The 17,399-nt window shown below is 50.6% G+C and overlaps 1 protein-coding gene across 1 annotated transcript in view; it reads left to right on the top strand.

The window, feature by feature from the left end:
• The window catches only part of LOC120385062 (sodium channel protein type 4 subunit alpha-like), a 127,511-nt gene that overhangs the window by 71,118 nt on the left and 38,994 nt on the right, over positions 1-17,399 (top strand). The window contains 1 exon segment of the mRNA XM_039504163.1: positions 7,481-7,909. Coding sequence (XP_039360097.1) covers positions 7,481-7,909 — 429 coding nt within the window.

Genomic DNA, 17,399 nt, shown 5'->3' with positions numbered 1-17,399 from the left:
GTCCCAGCTCCCTAATCATTTTTGTTGCCCTCCGCTGGACTCTCTCCAATTTGTCCACATCTTTTCTATAGTGGGGAGTCCAAAACTGGACTCAATACTCCAAATGTTTCCTCACCAGTGCCAAATAGAGGGGAATTATCACTTCCCTCGATCTGCTGGCAATGCTCATACTAATGCAGCCCAATATGCCATTAGCCTTCTTGGCAACAAAGGCGCACTGTTGACCAGGGCCGACTCCAGGCACCAGCTAAAGAAGGAGGTGCTTGGGGCGGCCAATACCAAGGGGCGGCATTCCGGCCACTATTGGGGCGGCAGGTCCGGGTCTTCGGCAGCAATTTGGCGGTGGGTCCCTCGGTCCCTCTCAGAGCAAAGGACCAGCTGCCGAACTGCCTCTGAAGAGTGGAGCGGCATGACCGCAGCTTTTTTTTTTTTCTTTTTTTGCACCGCTTGGGGTGGCAGAAAACCTGGAGCCGGCCCTGCTGTTGACTCATATCCAGCTTCTTGTCCACTGTAATCCCCAGGTCCTTTTCTGCAGAACTGCTGCCCAGCCATTTGGTCCCCAGCCTGTAGCAGTGCCTGGGATTCCTCTGTCCTAAGTGCAGGACTCTGCACTTGTCCTTGCTGAACCTCATCATATTTCTTTTGGCCTAACCCTCCAATTTGTCTAGGTCCCTCTGTATCCTATCCCTACCCTCCAGCGTATCTACCACTCCTCCCAGTTTAGTGTCATCTGCAAACTTGCTGAGGGTGCAGTCCACACCATCCTCCAGATCGTTAATGAAGATATTGAGCAAAACCAGCCCCAGCACCGACCCTTGGGGCACTCCACTTGATACCGGCCGCCAACTAGACATGGACCCATTGATCACTACCCGTTGAGCCCGACCATCTAGCCAGTTTTCTATCCACCTTATAGTCCATTCATCCAGCCCAGACTTCCTTAACTTGCTGGCAAGAATACTGTGGAAGACCATATCAAAAGCTTTGCTAAAGTCAAGAAATAACACGTCCACTGCTTTCCCCTCATCCACAGAGCCAGTTATCTCATCAAAGAAGGCTGTAGGTTGGTCAGGCATGACCTGCCCTTGGTGAATCCATGGTGACTGTTCCTGATCACCTTCCTCTCCTCCAAGTGCTTCAAAATGGATTCCTTGAAGACCTGCTCCATGATATTTCCAGGGACTGAGGTGAGGCTGACCAGTCTGTATTTCCCTGGATTCTCCTCCTTCCTTTTTTTAAGGATGGGCACTATATTTGCTTTTTTTATTTTGCTTTTTTCAGTCGTCCAGGACCTCCCCCAATTGCCACGAGTTTTCAGAGATAATGGTAAAGGACTCTGCAATCACATCAGCCAACTCCCTCAGCACCCTCGGATGCATTAGATTTGGACCCATGGACTTGAGCATGTCCAGCTTTTCTAAATAGTCCTTAACCTGTTCTTTCACCGCTGAGGGCTGCTCACCTCCTCCCCATACTGTGCTGCCCAGTGCAGCAGTCTGGGAGCTGACCTTGTCTGTGAAGACTGAGGCAAAAAAAGCATTGAGTACTTCAGCTTTTCCACATCACCTGTCACCCATTCAGTAAGGGGCCCACACTTTCCTTCCTTGACCACCTTCTTGTTGCTAACATACCGGTAGAAACCCTTCTCGTTACCCTTCACATTCCTTGCTAGCTGCAACTCCAGTTGTGCTTTGGCCTTCCTGACTACACCCCTGCATGCTCGAGCAACATTTTTATCCTCCTCCCTAGTCATGTATCCAAGTTTCCACTTCTTGGAAGCTTCCTTTTTGTGTTTAGGCTCACCGAAGATTTCACTGTTAAGCCAAGCTGGTCGCCTGCCATAGTTGCTATTCTTCCTGCACATCGGGATGCTTTGTTCCTGTTCCCTCAATAAGGCTTCTTTAAAATACAGCCAGCTTTCCTGGACTCATTTCCCCCTCATATTAACCTCCCATGGGTTCCTGCCCATCAGTTCCCTGAGTAGGGTGACCAGATGTCCCGATTTTATAGGGACAATTTTGATTTTTGGGTCTTTTTCTTATATAGGCTTCTATTACCCCCCATCCCTATCCCGATTTTTCACATGTGTTGTTTGGTCACCCTATCCCTGAGGGAGCCAAAGTCTGCTTTCTGAAGTCCGTATTCTGCTGCTCTCCTTCCTTCCTTGTGTCAGGATCCTGAACTCGACCATCTCATGGTCACTGCTGCCCAGGTTGCCACCCACTTCTATTTCCCCTACCAATTCTTCCCTGTTTGTGAGCAGCAGGTCAAGAGGAGCACGGCCCTAGTTGGTTCCTCCAGCATTTGCACCAGGAAGTTGTCCCCAACACTCTCCAAAAGCTCCCTGGATTATCTGTGCACTGCTGTATTGCTCTCCCAGCAGATGTCAGGGTGATTGAAGTCCCCCATGAGAACCAGGGCCTGTGATCTGGAAACTTCTGTTAGTTGTTCAAAGAAAGCCTCGTCTATCTCATCCTCCTGGTCCGGTGGTCTATAGCAGATGCCCACCACAACATCACCCTTGTTGCTCTCACTTCTAAACTTAACCCAAAGACTCTCAACCGGCTTTTCTCCATTTTCATACTGGAGCTCTGAGCAATCATACTGCTCTCTTACATATAAACAAGCTTATCATGTTTAGGAAATCATACCTTTTCCACGGTTACCTTATGTGGCATATCTGATATAAGAGTCATTGAATTTTGGTATTGATAATATTATAAATGGTCGCCCATATTCCATACAGCATCACCATCCCCCGTGAGGCACTAGATACCTTTGCAATGAGCAGGTCCTTCTGTGCCAGTTCTGCAATGAAAGCTCCGCTCTTGAGCTGGGCGAGTTTCAGCTTTTCTCGCTCACTGGGTGAACTGAAATGGTTCTTTTTATTCTGGATCAAACCAAAATGATACATTTTTGGTTTTTCAGGCTGAAACAAAACCCCCAAATGATTTACTCTGGGGTCAAATGAACCATTTCATTTAATTTTCAAAGGGTTTGAAATGTTTGCGATGGTTTTTAAACGAAATGTAGGTCAGCACTGAAACGAAACGGCTTTCCGAAGTGACATGTTGAAATGTTTCGTTTGGACATTTACAGGTTTTTTCCATTTTGTTTTGGCTGAAACTAGTCACTGAATTCGACCTAAAATTGCATTTTTTGGTAAAAAACGATTAGAACAGAAATGTCACCTGCTCTCCTCCCTACCCTCAGCCACATGACAAATCCTGACACCTCCCCAATACACCCTGTATTTCCCCTCATTCTCCTCCTCTCCGCAGCACCCCCTTCTGTTGGATTTCCAACGGGAGCCGTGCAGCCAGAGGTTGCATCTCCTCCGCCCCCCTGTTTACCTCCCTCGATGACCGAGCTGCTCGCTGCCCTGATACCACTCCTGAATTGCACATGTAACCCCTAAGCTCCAGGGAAGTGTGAAATCCTTTCTAACCTTAGTCCCCTTCTACCCGCTGGCTTTGAAAGTTATTTTCCTGGCTGCATGGGTGCTGTTCTCTCCTCCAAAGGAGCAAGGCGGCAGCAGCAGGCATCCTAGTGGCTTGTCTAATTGCTTCTATTACTTCTCAGTGTTGTGTAAGCCTGTTGGAATTCACTTTGAAAACTCTCTAGGGGAGAGCTGACTGCATCTCCTTCTGCATCACGACACCTTGTGGGCATGTTCCTGCCATCCTGGCTCCTCGGGGGCCAAATTCAGCCCTGGTACAAGAGGGCAGAAGGCCCTGGAGGCCAGTGGGGTTGGGCAGCTCTCGGCTCTCTCAGTGTGGCTGAGCTCACCTCCAGGATGGAAAGTCACAGCTCAGGTTCCGTGCCAGGCACAGCCCCAGAGCTGGCTGGCGGATCAGTGCGAGACAGGGTGTGAGATGCATAACGAGCGCCATCAGGCCTGGGTGCTGACACTGCAGAGGGCAGTGCTGGAGGCAGGGGAGGGGCTGCAATGTCATGGCTTTTCCTGAATTTTCCTGAATCCTGAATTTCGATTCACTGAGTTTGTGACTTATTACTGCATGGAGAGGGGCATGGTGCCCCTGCCCCAGGGTTGCAGAGTGCTCACTCTGAAGCCCCATAAGGTGACCAAATAGCAAGTGTAAAAAAGTGGGATGAGGATGAGGGGGTGATAGGGGCTATATAAGAAAAAGCCCCCAAATTGGGACTGTCCCTATAAAATTGGGACATCTGATTACTCTAAGCCCCACTAGCAACCCACCCGATTTCCTGTGGGAGACCAAACCTCAGAGGGTGGCTGCTCCGCCTTAAGGACAACGCCAGCCCACAGAGCTCTAGCAGACACTTCTGCAGAGTCCCAGATAAAGGGGAGCAGCCTGGGCCCGCTTCCATGCCCCCGACTGGGTCCAGCTGCTTTGCCTCCTCTGTGCGTAGGGAAACCAGACCAGTGCTGTGTTTCAGTTTCCTGGAGCATAAACCAGGTGATGGCCTAAGCATTCTGGCTACAGTAATGTGTATTTCTGGAGCCCTCCCCCCAGATAATGCCATGGCCGGTTGCCCTTTACTAGTAATGACACTTTGGGCATTTCCTTTGGCATTAATAAAGGGGGGAAGGGAGGAAGTCACTCGGGTGACAAGGTAATCAACTCCTGCCGGAACACTCCGGAGACAACGGCAACAGAAATGATTAGCTGTAATTGGTACTTAACATGCGTATTAAACTGGTGTGGTCCCAGGGATTTATTTAAAGACTCTGTTTGAGTCATATGGCATGAGCCATGTGAAAACAGCAGTGACCTTGAATAGCAGCTAATTCCCTTCTCAAATGTGCTCCTGGCACCGGGAGGCACAAATATCAACAGCTGTGGGGGCTGGGCTGGAGGGGTCAGTTTTTCACAGCAAATGCATTTCACGTTCTGGGCGATGCTGCTGTCCCCTGTAAAGTACCAGCGGCTCCCATTGCGCAGTGAGGCTGGGGAGGGGCAGAGTCACTGGATTCGGCCCCATGCACGATACTGGTGCAAAAGCTGTGGCTGGACCAATTAGCCCTTTGTGCAATGGGGCCTCCTCTGCAGCAAAGATAATGGTGGGAATGCAGCCAGTGCACTATGGGACTGAGGCAGGGCATCCCTTGAGCGGGTCCGTGCACTCTTCACTGCTGCACAGTGCGAAGGGGAGCAATCACCAGTAGATTAGGGCCTGAGGCACAGCTCCTCTGCCCCCAAAGCTCCACCCAAGGTGATGAGTCAAGACAGGGCTGCTGGGAAGTGAGGGAGTGTGCTCCCATTAGGTTAACTCAGGACTTTTGGATGCTAGGGGTTGATAGTAGTGCAGATCCATAAAGAAACAGATGAATGCATGAATTGGATGGTTCTGTGCCCAGTGCAAAGAAAAGCCTCTTTGCACCAAAAGGTTCATGCAACACTCGCCTGTTTTGAAAACTCTCACACTTTCAGTCTCCCATGGATGACTAAGGACGGTCCTTGAGAACTGCAGCATTACCAGCTCTCCCGAGTTGAGTTATCACGAGTCTCACGCTATTGGTTTGGTTTTGTAAGCTCCAGCTTCTGGAGTCACATGAGTCCACAAGAATCTCAGCTTGTATTACAAAAAATTAAAAGAGATACAAGGTGAGTGCTGTAATATCTTTAATTGGATCAACTTCTGTTGATGAAAGAGACAGCAAAGAGCTCTGTGCAGCTCAAAAGCTTGTCTCTTTCACCAACAGAAGCTGGTCCAATAAGAGGTATTGCCTCGCCCAACTTGTCTCTCTCATGTCCTGGGGCCAACACAGCTACAACAACATTGCAAACAAAAAATGAAAAGTAAGTTGTTAGTCCTCACTGATGGGGTGAAAAATGCTCAGTGGAGGCACCCGGGCCACATTTTGAAGCTTTTCTCTGTAGCTACGAGGGCTAGAAGCTCACTTTCATTGAAATAAAAACCAAGATTCCCGTGTAATCACATAATCCAGGAGCTGGGGATTTACAAAAAACCACCAAATACCGTAAGAATCACAATAAAATCTTGAGAGTTGGTGACCCTGCTACAACTCTGTGAATAGTTCTAGTAAAGTAGTGAACCATTCACATACTGAATGTCAGACACATGCTTAGGTGCCTGGTTGACTCAGGGCCTATGTTACTTCTGCTGGCTAAGGAGGGAGCCAAAGTGTGGTGCCAGTGTAACCCACACATCTCCTGGGTGTGGTGTTCTATCCCATCTGGTGGCACCAAGATCACTTAGAGCAGTGGTCCCCAAACTTTTTGGCTGGCATCGAGAGGCGTCCCTGCCGAAATTCGGGAGCGACGCCTCTCGATGATGTCACTTGTCGGTGACAAGCATCATCATCCAGAAGCATCCCCGCCAAAATGCCGCAGCGGCATTTCGGTGGGTGCTCTCCCGGGGGCCAGGACGTGGGTGCATTAAGATGCCCCCGTGGGCGCCATGGCGCCCGTGGGCACCGCGTTGGGGACCCCTGACTTAGAGAGATTAATGAGTTTGCTCTGCAGCCTTAGCTAAGAGGCAGTTGCCTTTTAGCTCATGCTGTAGAGGCTCATGGTCCCAGGTTCAATCCTGCCCAATGATGACCGGGGTCTGTTGGTGTTACACATGGAGCCAGTGGTCTGTGGAGAGCTGTCTGGTCACATGGGGCTGGTTCTTCTCCCTTCATCTCCAGTTGCTTCTACAGCTGTCCCGGCTCTTCACTGCAGAGAAGAGCCTGTGGGGCTGGAAGGGCAGATGGAACTGAGACGGAGAAATGGGGGCCACCAGCAGGGGAGGAAGGGACGAGGCAGCTGGGCAGCATGTCCAGGGGAATATGGGAAGAAGGGCACCAAGCCTAGTGGGCCAGCTCTGGGAACAGACCAGGCAGAGGATATTGGGGGCAGAAAAGACGGGGATGGAGACGAAATAGCAGCACAGAACACCAGGAGCCGATGGGGTGACAGACCTTTTTACAGAAGCAACACCACACTGTGTTGCATTAAAGACACTGAAGCTATATCTGCACAGCGCAGTTAACCTGGGCTCTGCTTTAACTCAAGCTGGAACCCACCCGCTTTGCGGTGAGGACACAGGGGAAACCAGTGCGCTATCTTCTCACAATTCCCCCCTCCCCCAGGATGGACAAGTTCTCCCACAATGAGCACACCTGCATGGGAAAGACTCCAGGGTGCCTCAGCCAAGGAAAGGCACCTCACTTTGCAGCAGAGACGCTCACTCCTGGGCAAGGCTCACCGGGTGCTCAGACCTGGGTGTTGATCACCTGGGTCAACCAAGCAGTGAAGACCTTCCCTTACAAATGGATCCGCACTTTCCTCCTGCGACTCCTCCAGAGGGAAGCAATTGCTGTCAGAGGGATGGGAGGGTCAGGTACACACAGTCACAAATGGGAGGGTGGTGTCCAGATGAGATTTTGTCTTAGTAAGGCGTGGTCCACCCCATAGCAAATATTGAGATCCCCGCCTGACCTAGATCTCATGTCTGACACTCAACCTGGTTTTGCTTTTGCTCCCTCCAGGTCCTCAACCTTTTCTTAGCTTTGCTGTTGAGCTCCTTCAGCGCCGATAGCCTTGCGGCTTCTGAGGATGATGGCGAGATGAACAATTTGCAGATTGCTATTGGCAGGATCACCAGGGCGATTGACTTTGTAAAGAGAACTGTCCTCATGCTACTTCACTTGCGGTGGAAGGAGAAGAGAGAGCCAGCCGAGGAAGAAGAGGACAATAAGAAAGACATCTATGTGCTGAACCACATGGATTCAGGCCAGGATTCCAAGTCGGAGTATATGGATGGAGTGGCTGGGAAAGAGCAGTTGTTTGTGGATGAGCTGGACCACATGAATTTCATTAACAACCCCAGCCTGACTGTCCAAGTGCCAATTGCCTCTGAGGAGTCCGACCTCTACGATGAAGAAACGAGCACTCAGTCAGACACAGAAGACACCAAGGTAGGCATATCAGTCTTTGCTGTAGCCAGCCAGCCTCATGAACGGTAATGGGCCAGCACTCCCATTCAAGGCAGAGAGGGGACTGGGGTGGGATTTGCATTGCATGTCACAGGACTGGTTTCTGGGGCTGCAGCGACAAGCCCGGTGGGAATTGCAGGCACATTTAGCTGCCCAACCTGGGATGTCAGTGGAATCGGCTGGTCTGTGCTGCAGACAATGGGGCAGATGCACCAGGTTTGCTAGATCATTGCAGTTGCCCCAGGCAACTCTTCACTCTTCCTGCATTTTGAGCATAAAGTGGCAACCATGGGGAGGTGGGGGAGGGAGGAATCATGCTGCAGACTTCAAACCAAACCTCCCCCAGGGCTGGTGCAACCCATTAGGCGACTGGCACTAGCATCTGGGGGGCGGCATTTCGGGTCCTTCGGTGGCGACCGCGGCGGCCGGATCTTCGGCCGCCCCGGTCGTCGACGGCATTTAGGTGGAGGGACCTGGGGCAGGGGGGGCGCGGGGCGGGAGGCCTGTAGCACGCACGGGGGGGCGTGGCACGCCGGGGAACTGCTCCCCGCTCCAGCTCACCTCTGCTCCGCCTCCTCCCCTGAGCACCCCGCCCCGCTCTGCTTCTCTCCCTCCCAGGTTTGCGGCGCCAAATGGCTGATTGGCGCCAAAAGCCTGGGAGGCGGGAGAACTGGAGCAGCAACGGCGTGCTCGGGGAGGAGGTGGAGCAGAGGTGAGCTGGGGTGGGGAGCTGCCACACGGCTCCCTGGGCTGGGGGGAGCTGCCGCGGGGGGGCACCTCAGGGCGGAGGGGGGGAGCTGCCATGGGGGGTATGCCTCAGGGTGGAGGGGGGAGTGATCTGCCGCAGGTGTGGTGCCCTAGGGCTGAGGGGGGGGCCGAGAGCTGCCACAGGGCTCGGGGGGGAGTGCAAGGAGGGAGTTTTGCCTAGGGCGCAAAACATCCGTGCACCCGCCCTGCCTCCCCCCCACTCGCCAGCCCCCAACTGGGCCCCCTCCTCCACTCAGATAAGCAGATGGAAGAGGAGCATTTGGCCAGGACCTTTGTCCCACTGGTATACTCAACAATGGCTAGTCACCATTTGGCTGAAACTCTATCAAAGTCACTTGGTATGTGAAACTGTGGCCTCGGCTACACTTACAAACGTTGCTGCTTTAACTATACCAGCCTAGAGAAAGCAGCAAAGCCCCACCTCTCGTGTAGATGCCGTGATACTGGTGTAGAAGTGCTCAGGCCGGGGTATGGATGGAAGCTGAGGAACTGGAGTGGGGGCTAGTCTGCTCGACAGCGGCGTTGTCAGTTGAGCTCTAACCGTGGATCTAGTTAAACCTCTCCCCTGAATGCCAGGCACTGCACTGGCAAACAACTCTGCTTTGTAGGGGAAAGTTGCATCTAAATGTGGGGGTTTGCCCTGTCTGTTGGGGGTGATTTTTTCACACTCATAACCAACATAGCTATGACACCAAAACTGTGTAGTATTGATCTGTCCTAAGCTATCCTGGTATAAGCACCATTATCCCCGGATAACTGCATCTACAAGAGAGCTTTTACCAGCACAATCATATCAGCAAAAAATCTCACCCCTAACTGACAGAGCTGTGCAGCCCTGAGTATGAGCCATTTCTGGCCAAAAGGAACATTCTTTGTGATGGCAACAGCTGGCTGTCTCCAGTTCTACTGTCTGGGGTGGGGATGGGAGCAGAGAGTATATGTCTCTGCAGTGGTTAAAGTCCTGGACTAAAACCACATGGAAACATCTGCTCCCTTGTTGTCTCCTTCTTCTTTCATTTGTTTCATCTCCCTGTGGGAAAATGAGCTGAGCTATGAAAGCCACGGCTCTAGTGTTGCATGATCCCAGATACCGTAGGGATGAGTGCAGCATAGGAACATAGCAATACAATTGAACAGTATTCTGCATGTCTGATTAGATGGTCTATTTATGCCAGTGTGTCTGCAACTGGGAGTCCACTGGTACTTGGGTCAAACCCACGGCAGTAGAAGTCGGAAGGTTGAGAGACAGTGGTGAGTGGAAGGAAGGTTTATCCCGACATCCTGTTTTGGGATGGGGCCAGTTTAGCAGGTCGTTCCCCTTTTTAGGTACAATCAGGTGGAAAAAAATGTCCTGTAGAAGTTGCACACTGTACAGCAGCAGAGAACTGCTGGGATATGACAGCTCTCAGCTATTGTCCTCTCTAGGGGCACACTCCGCCGTACCCATCTACCTCTTAACTCCATTCACCACAAAGGCAATCCTGCCTCTGGATGGCTCCCTGGGATGTGACAAGGAAGAGAGCTCACTGACTGTGGCTATTACTCACCACCTCCCACTCTTGGCCTCGTTGGAGTCAGTGGCCACTGCTGGGGCTCCTCCTCTGAGAACCTGGCCACTTCTTTAGGTGCTTAACTTTAAGCACCAGACTCAAAACTTTTGGCCTTATTTTTTCCCCCAATTTCTGTTCATAGGGATAATTTCCTCTTTTCTCAGCCCTAAAACACCAAGGGAGAAGTTGTCCATGTGATAGGCAATGAACTGGGATTTGGCCACATGACTCTCATTAGAAGAGAAGTTGGTAGTGCCACCTACAGTTGAAGTTGCCTGACACTCTCCGTAAGACCCTATTTTCAGTTGCTTCTAACTGCTCCAAAATGTGACCTTTCTTGCTAAAGTTTTCCATGCTGGGCATATGCCTTAGGAGGAGTTATTCTGGAACAGTTCAGCAAAAAACTGTTCAGCCATTTCCAAGAATAAGATTAGGGACTAATACATTGGTTTGTCCATGTTAAAAAATCCTTACAACTGTTTCATTGAGAAGGTCCAGGGCCCCTGTGCTTTGAAGCAAGGACTTGAAATTTGGTCAGGGGAGTTGCCCTAAGGTCAGTGAGGTGCCTTTTGCCATCCCGATGAAAATCAGCCAAATGATAAGCCCCTGGCAAATACAGTAAGCACATGTTCACTAATGGTTTCTTAGAGTTTGGCAGCTACATTTTCTAAATATTCCATCCACATTGAGCATGCTCCAGCCCCCACGCCTCCTTGGTATGAATGGGACTCCCTAAAATCGGGACATCTGGTCACCCTAACTGCACATGTGCCACCCCGCACCCCCAAGTGACTGACCATGCTCCATTCTAGAGCTGCAGGGGCTTAGCAGGACTTTATGTGCAATTGATCCTCCAGGCTGCTGGAAGCTGCTGATCCACTGAAACTGAGAGAAGGAAGGCAGACCATCTCTCAGTGCTCTTCAAGTTACTGCGCCAGCTGGTGCCTCGGCATCATGGAGGTGAAGGAAGAAGTCGCTTTTCTTTAAGGCAGAGGGATAAGGAATGGGGGCTAGGAGCAGGACTAGGAGCAGATGAGGAGGCAAGGGCAGGGAGCATGGGTGGAAAGGTCTGTAACCACTAGAGCGCACTCCTCTCCAGAACCTGGACTCAAACCCAACATTCCTGAGTCCCAACAGTCCTCTGGTGTCAGCCAGTAGTTGTGAAACCCACTGACAAAGCATGTGTCTCATCCAGCTGCAAGCCGCCTGCTGCTACTGGTCAGCCCATTAGCTTGAGTGCTGGATGGCTACTTGTACTGGCGACAGCCTGGTTCTGCATGGTGGAATTTCTGTTTATTCCATTGACTTTTTTAAAAACGTAGGAAATGACATTAAAACACAAACACCCTATGTTCAAAATGCAATTCAGGTTGCAGTGTCAAGCTCTCAGAAATTAGTAAATGACAGAATTAAGGCTGCTTGTGCTACTTTCATTCATCCCTCTTGTGTGAAGACACCATGAGACACTCGTTAATTACATGCTCACAGACTGGTTTTTCCACTAGACCCTGCCTCATTCAGTGCTCATCCAGCCTCCAACAATTTCTTGCCCTGCCCTCCCCAGCCCTTTGTGCTACTCACCCCTCTGCGATGTGGGGCTGCATGGACCCCCTGGCAGCATGGCTCCTACAGGAGCTGTGAGAACCAAGGGCACAGTCAGTTCCCCCTGGCTTGGTGCCGGCTTCTTTTTAATGTTGCAGTACGGGGGGCTTCCACCCCTTGGGGATGATCCACATGTTCCCTTCTTTCCTTTCCCCATCACTTCTCATCCTAATCCCTTCTGGGCCCCTTTCACATGCTGGGTAATTCCTCCTGGACTCCTTGACACTTACACCCTCTTAGACTTCAAACCTTTTTCCTATGTGAGCTCCTGGCTCACACAAACCCAGGAACCCCCATCGCCCAAGTCAGACTCTGGATCTCTTATGAACTGCAGCCCAGTGGGACTTGCTAAGGAGATGAGTTACAAATGGAAATTCATAGAAGGGGCCATGGTGATTACACAGTCTGGCCTCCTGTACGACACAGCTGGAGAACTTCCCTGAAATAACTGTTCTTTGAACTAGAGAAGGTCTTTTAGTAAAAACGTCCCATCTTGATTTAAATATTGTCAGTGATGGAGAATCCACCATGACCCTTGGTAAATAGCTCCAATGGTTAATTACCCTCCCTGTTAAAAACATACACCTTATCTCCAGTCTGAATCTGTCTAGCCTCAACTTTCAGCCATGCGGTCGTGTTAGACCTTCCTCTGCTAGACTGAAGAGCCTGTTATTAAATATTTGTTCCTCGTGTTAATACTTATAGACTGTGATTATGGCACCCTGTAAACAGTGTGATTTAACTAATACACAGAGAACCCCTGCTGCTGTGGAGTACAGGGATATAAATCCGAAAACTACCTGGTTGAAAGGACATCAGGTCGTTGTTGATATCAGCAGATACCAGTGGGCGGCCACAGAGTCAGTGCCAGGGCTGTAGCTTTCCAATTCGATTATAAATGACTTGGGGGAAGGTGATGAAATTTGCTGACGCCACTAAAATTGGATCCACTGTTAATACCTTAGAAAGGATCAGCTGCAGCCAGGCTCCCATGGCATGGGGGCAGCGGGGGCCTGAGGCGAAGCGGAGGGAGTTTAACATGGGTAATCGTTAAATGATGCATCTTAGAGCTAAAACTCACAAGGTTTCTGATGTCTGTGTTGCTGGCTAATGCCCTAGAAGGCACTGACAGCGAGTAAGACGTTGGGAATCACGTGGGCTGCAGTAACATAACAATGGAGAGACACGAAAGGAAAAAAACCCTATAAGATTTGAGCCTGCATGAAAATGCATCTAATAAACAAGCCCAGGGGAAATTATTAGGGCTGTTGATTAATCACAGTTAACTCATGCAATTCACTCAAAAAATTAATTGCAATTAAAAAAATTAATCACAATTCATCGCAGTTTTAATCACACTGTTAAACAATAGACTACAACTGAAATGTATTAAATATTGTTGGATGTTTTTCTACATTTTCAAAACTATTGATTTCAGTTAAAACACAGAATACAAAGTGTACAGTGCTCACTTTATATTATTTTTACTGATTACAAACATTTTCACTGTAAACATGATAAACAAAAGAAATGATATTTTTCAATTCACCTCATACAAGTGCTGTAGTGCAATCTCTTTGTCGTGAAAGTGCAACTTACAAATGTAGATTTTTTTGTTACATAACTGCACTCAAAAACAAAACAATGTAAAACTTTAGAGCCTAAAAGTCCACTCAATTCTACTTCTTGTTATGCCAATCACTAAGACAAATGAATTTGTTTACATTTATAGGAGATAATGCTGCCCGCTTCTTATTCACAATGTCACTTGAAAGTGAGAACAGGCGTTTGCATGGCACTTTTATAGCCAGCATTGCAAGGTATTTACATACCAAATATGCTAAACATTCGTATGCCCCTTTATGCTTCAACCACCATTCCAGAGGATATGCTTCCATGCTGACGATGCTCGTTAAAAAATAATGCATTAATTAAATTTGTGACTCAAGTCCTTGGGGGAGAATTGTATGTCTCCTGCTGTTTTACCTGTATTCTGCCATATATTTCATTTTATAGCAGTCTCGGATGATGACCCAAGACATGTTGTTCGTTTTAAGAACACTTCCATGGTAGATTTGACAAAACACAAGGAAGGTACCAATGTGAGATTTCTAACGATAGCTACAGCACTTGAACCAAGGTTTAAGAATCTGAAGTGCCTTCCAAAATCTGAGAGGGACGAGATGTGGAACACGCTTTCAGAAGTCTTAAACGAGCAACACTCTGATGCAAAAACTACAGAACCCAAACCACCAAATAAGAAAATCAACCCTCTGCTGGCGCCATCTGACTCAGATGATGAAAATGAACATGCATCGGTCCGCTCTGCTTTGGATTGTTATCGAGCAGAACCCATCATCAGCATGGATGCATGTCCTCTGGAATGGTGGTAGAAATATGAAGGTACATGTGAATCTTTAGCGCATCTGGCACGTGAATATCTTGTGACATCGTCTACAAAAGTGCCATGCGAATGCCTGTTCTCACTTTCAGGTGACATGGTAAACAAGAAGTGGGCAGCATTATCTCCTGGAAATGTAAACAAACTTGATTGGCTGAACAAGAAATACCAGTCTGTCAGATATAACAAGGACTGCTTTCATGGAGCACTGAATTTGGGCCACCATATCTGTAGTGCAGGGAGAAAAGCTACTGGACTGATCAGTGTTACGGAGGGGTTTGACTGTCAAGAGAGTGAACAGCTACAACATATGCAGTCTGGAGACTCAGGCAGGGGTGGCTCTAGAAATTACGGCGCCCCAAGCAGGGCGGCACGCCGCACCGCCCTTCCCCGGTCCCGCGGCCAGGGCAGAAGTGCCTGCGGACGGTCCCGTGGTCCCGCGGCTCCGGTGCAGCATCCGCAGGCATGCCTGCGGGAGCTCCGTCCAAACCACGGGACCAGCGCACCCGCCGCAGTCATGCCTGCGGGAGCTCAAGCGGAGCCGCGGGAAGAGGGGACCCTCCGCAGTCATGTCTGCGGCAGGTCCGCTGGTCCCGGGGCTCCGGTGGACCTCCCGCAGGCATGACTGCGGAAGGTCCGCCGGAGCCAAATGCCGCCCTGCCACGAAATGCCGCCCCACGCGCCTGCTTGGCGCGCTGGGGTCTGGAGCCGGCCCTGGACTCAGGGTATGGCTACACTACAGAGACACTGCTGCAGTGCTGCCATGCCACAGTGCAGCTGCTTCCTACGTTGACAGGAGGGGTTGGTAATCCACCTCCGAGAGGCAGTAGCTAGGTCGACAGAAGAATTCTTCTGCCCATCTAGCTGCATCTACAGTGGTGGTTATAAAGAACGAGGAGCACTTGTGGCACCTTAGAGACTAACAAATGTATTTGATCATAAGCTTTCGTGGGCTAAAACTCACTTCATCAGACGCCAATGTCAGCCTAACCACAATTCATAGCCCTGAGCAATATAGCTAGGTCAATCGAATTTTCACACCTGTATCAGGCCTCTGAAGGGCTTCCGTTGGCTATGCCGGAGCTGTGAGATGTGCAGGTGGGTGAATCATGGATTTTCCAGTTCACTGGCAATTCTGAAATGTCTGAAAAAAATTGCTTCAGGTTGAGCAAAATGTTTTGTTTGATTTCAGCTCACATTCGAAATCACTGTCCAGTTCCTTGGCTGTGCTCATTTGTTTGTGTGCAGTTGTTGCTTCTCTGTAGCATTAGCCACGTCCCACATGGGGCTTGGCTCCTCGGGAAGATCCAGTGCAGCAAGCCAGGGTCAGAATCGACAGCACACCAGCTTGCTGCTCAGTAACGTCCCCTGGCAACTGCTGCAGCCGCTCCGGCTTCTGGGACATTCACTGCCATGTAGCATTATCCATGTGGGACATCACTGCATAGCAAACTGGTGTGCTGTAGATTCACACCCTGGGCTGTAACGTGCTGTGTAGACAAGCCCTTGGATCAGTCTTGGCACTTACTGGTCCAGTGGCTGGAAGTTTCGCCTAGGGGGCAAAATATCCTTGCACAGGCCCTGCATGGACTGTAGTTCCGGTGAAGTTTCTGCAGCCAGCACTACACATGGTGCTGATCCTGTAGGCACAGCCAGGAGCTGGGTGCAAAGAGCTCCCCAGGAGCAGATACCAGAGACGCTTCCTCTGAGTCTCTCACTTGCAGCCTGCTCCTCGACTGTTCGCTGCTGCAGAGTTGGGAGGCGAGTCTCTGGGCAATGACATGCTCCAGGTGTGCAGCTGTTGCCGCGTGTCCCTGGCACGTGTGAGACCCATGAAAGAGGGATGCTCCACTGGGTGATTCTGTCATTGGCAGCCACACGCCATACCCAGCAGGGAGATCCCCATATTCCTGCTAGCCTTTCTGAGACGCTTGGGCCGTGCCAAGAGTCCTACAGACACCGGCCCAGAGATGAAATCCCCCCTGAAGTCACTGGTAACTTTGCCATTGACTTCACTAAGGCCAGGATTTCACCTGGAGAATTGGAATCTCTCATAACTGGCTGGACGCTGAGGCTTGTTTTCTTCCAGCGTCTGATGCCAAGCGAATGAACCTGGTGGGGATGGAGGCAGGAAGGGCCACACAGAGCTGCTCCCCCCTTGAACATGTCAAGCTGGGGCAGGAGTAGGGTAAAGGATGGGGCTAAGTTCCGCCCACAGGAGCTGGGCAGTGGCAGACACTGGCCATTTCTGTAAGGACTCCTCTTCAGGGGATCAATATCCCCCTTGCTCCGGCTCTAGTGCTTAATGTGGCCTGGAGAAAAGGGGGGCGGAGTCCGTCATAACCCGGCCAAGTTACATTTTCACACACTTGATACAGACAATTCACAAGTTCTTTGATAAACACATCACATCACATCACATCAGCACCTTCAACCTTCCGCTCAGGAAGCCATTGGCACATGTGTGTTTTAACAGAGGCTGCAGGCCTCATTCCAATCATTGCAATAAAATACATCCTGTGAGTTGAGTGGGATGTGGAAATGGGGGTGCAGTGAGATTCAGTGGGGCTGGGGGGTCTCTGGGGATAAAGGTGCAGTGAGATTCAGTGGGGCTGAGGGGTCTCCGGGGATACAGGTGCAGTGAGATTCAGTGGGGCTGGGGGGTCTCTGGGGATACAGGTGCAGTGAGATTCAGTGGGGCTGGGGGTGCAGTGGCATTCAGTGGGCTTGTGGTCTCTGGCATTTACGGTCTCTGTGATTTGGGGGGTCTCTCTGGGGATCAGGGATGGGGGTGCAGTGAGATTCAGTGGGTTTGGAGGTCTCTCTGGGGGTGAAATAGCAGTGAGGTTTGGGGGCTCTCTGGGGCTTAGGGTCTCTGTGATTTGGGGGGTTCTCTGGGGCTGGGGGGCTGGAGGTGCAGTGGGAGTCAGTAGGTTTGGGAGTGACTCTGGGGCTGGGGAAGTCTGAGTCCCTGCAGCCCATGCCCCTGGTGCTGCCTCTGCCCTCTCATCCCCACTACTTCCCATATTGCCCCCCCCATCCCTTCCCACTGGCCTGGCTCTGTCAGAGCCGCTCTGAGCCTGTCCCTACGAGGGACTCTGCAACCAGTGCTGGAGGGTCCATGCCCCCTGTGGCTTCTCCTAGCCCCTCC

This window comes from Mauremys reevesii, linkage group 17 (assembly GCF_016161935.1).
Source record: "Mauremys reevesii isolate NIE-2019 linkage group 17, ASM1616193v1, whole genome shotgun sequence".
NCBI classification, from domain to species: Eukaryota; Metazoa; Chordata; order Testudines; family Geoemydidae; genus Mauremys; species Mauremys reevesii.
Note: the sequence above shows the minus strand (reverse complement) of the source record. Positions and strands in the feature narration are given on the sequence as shown.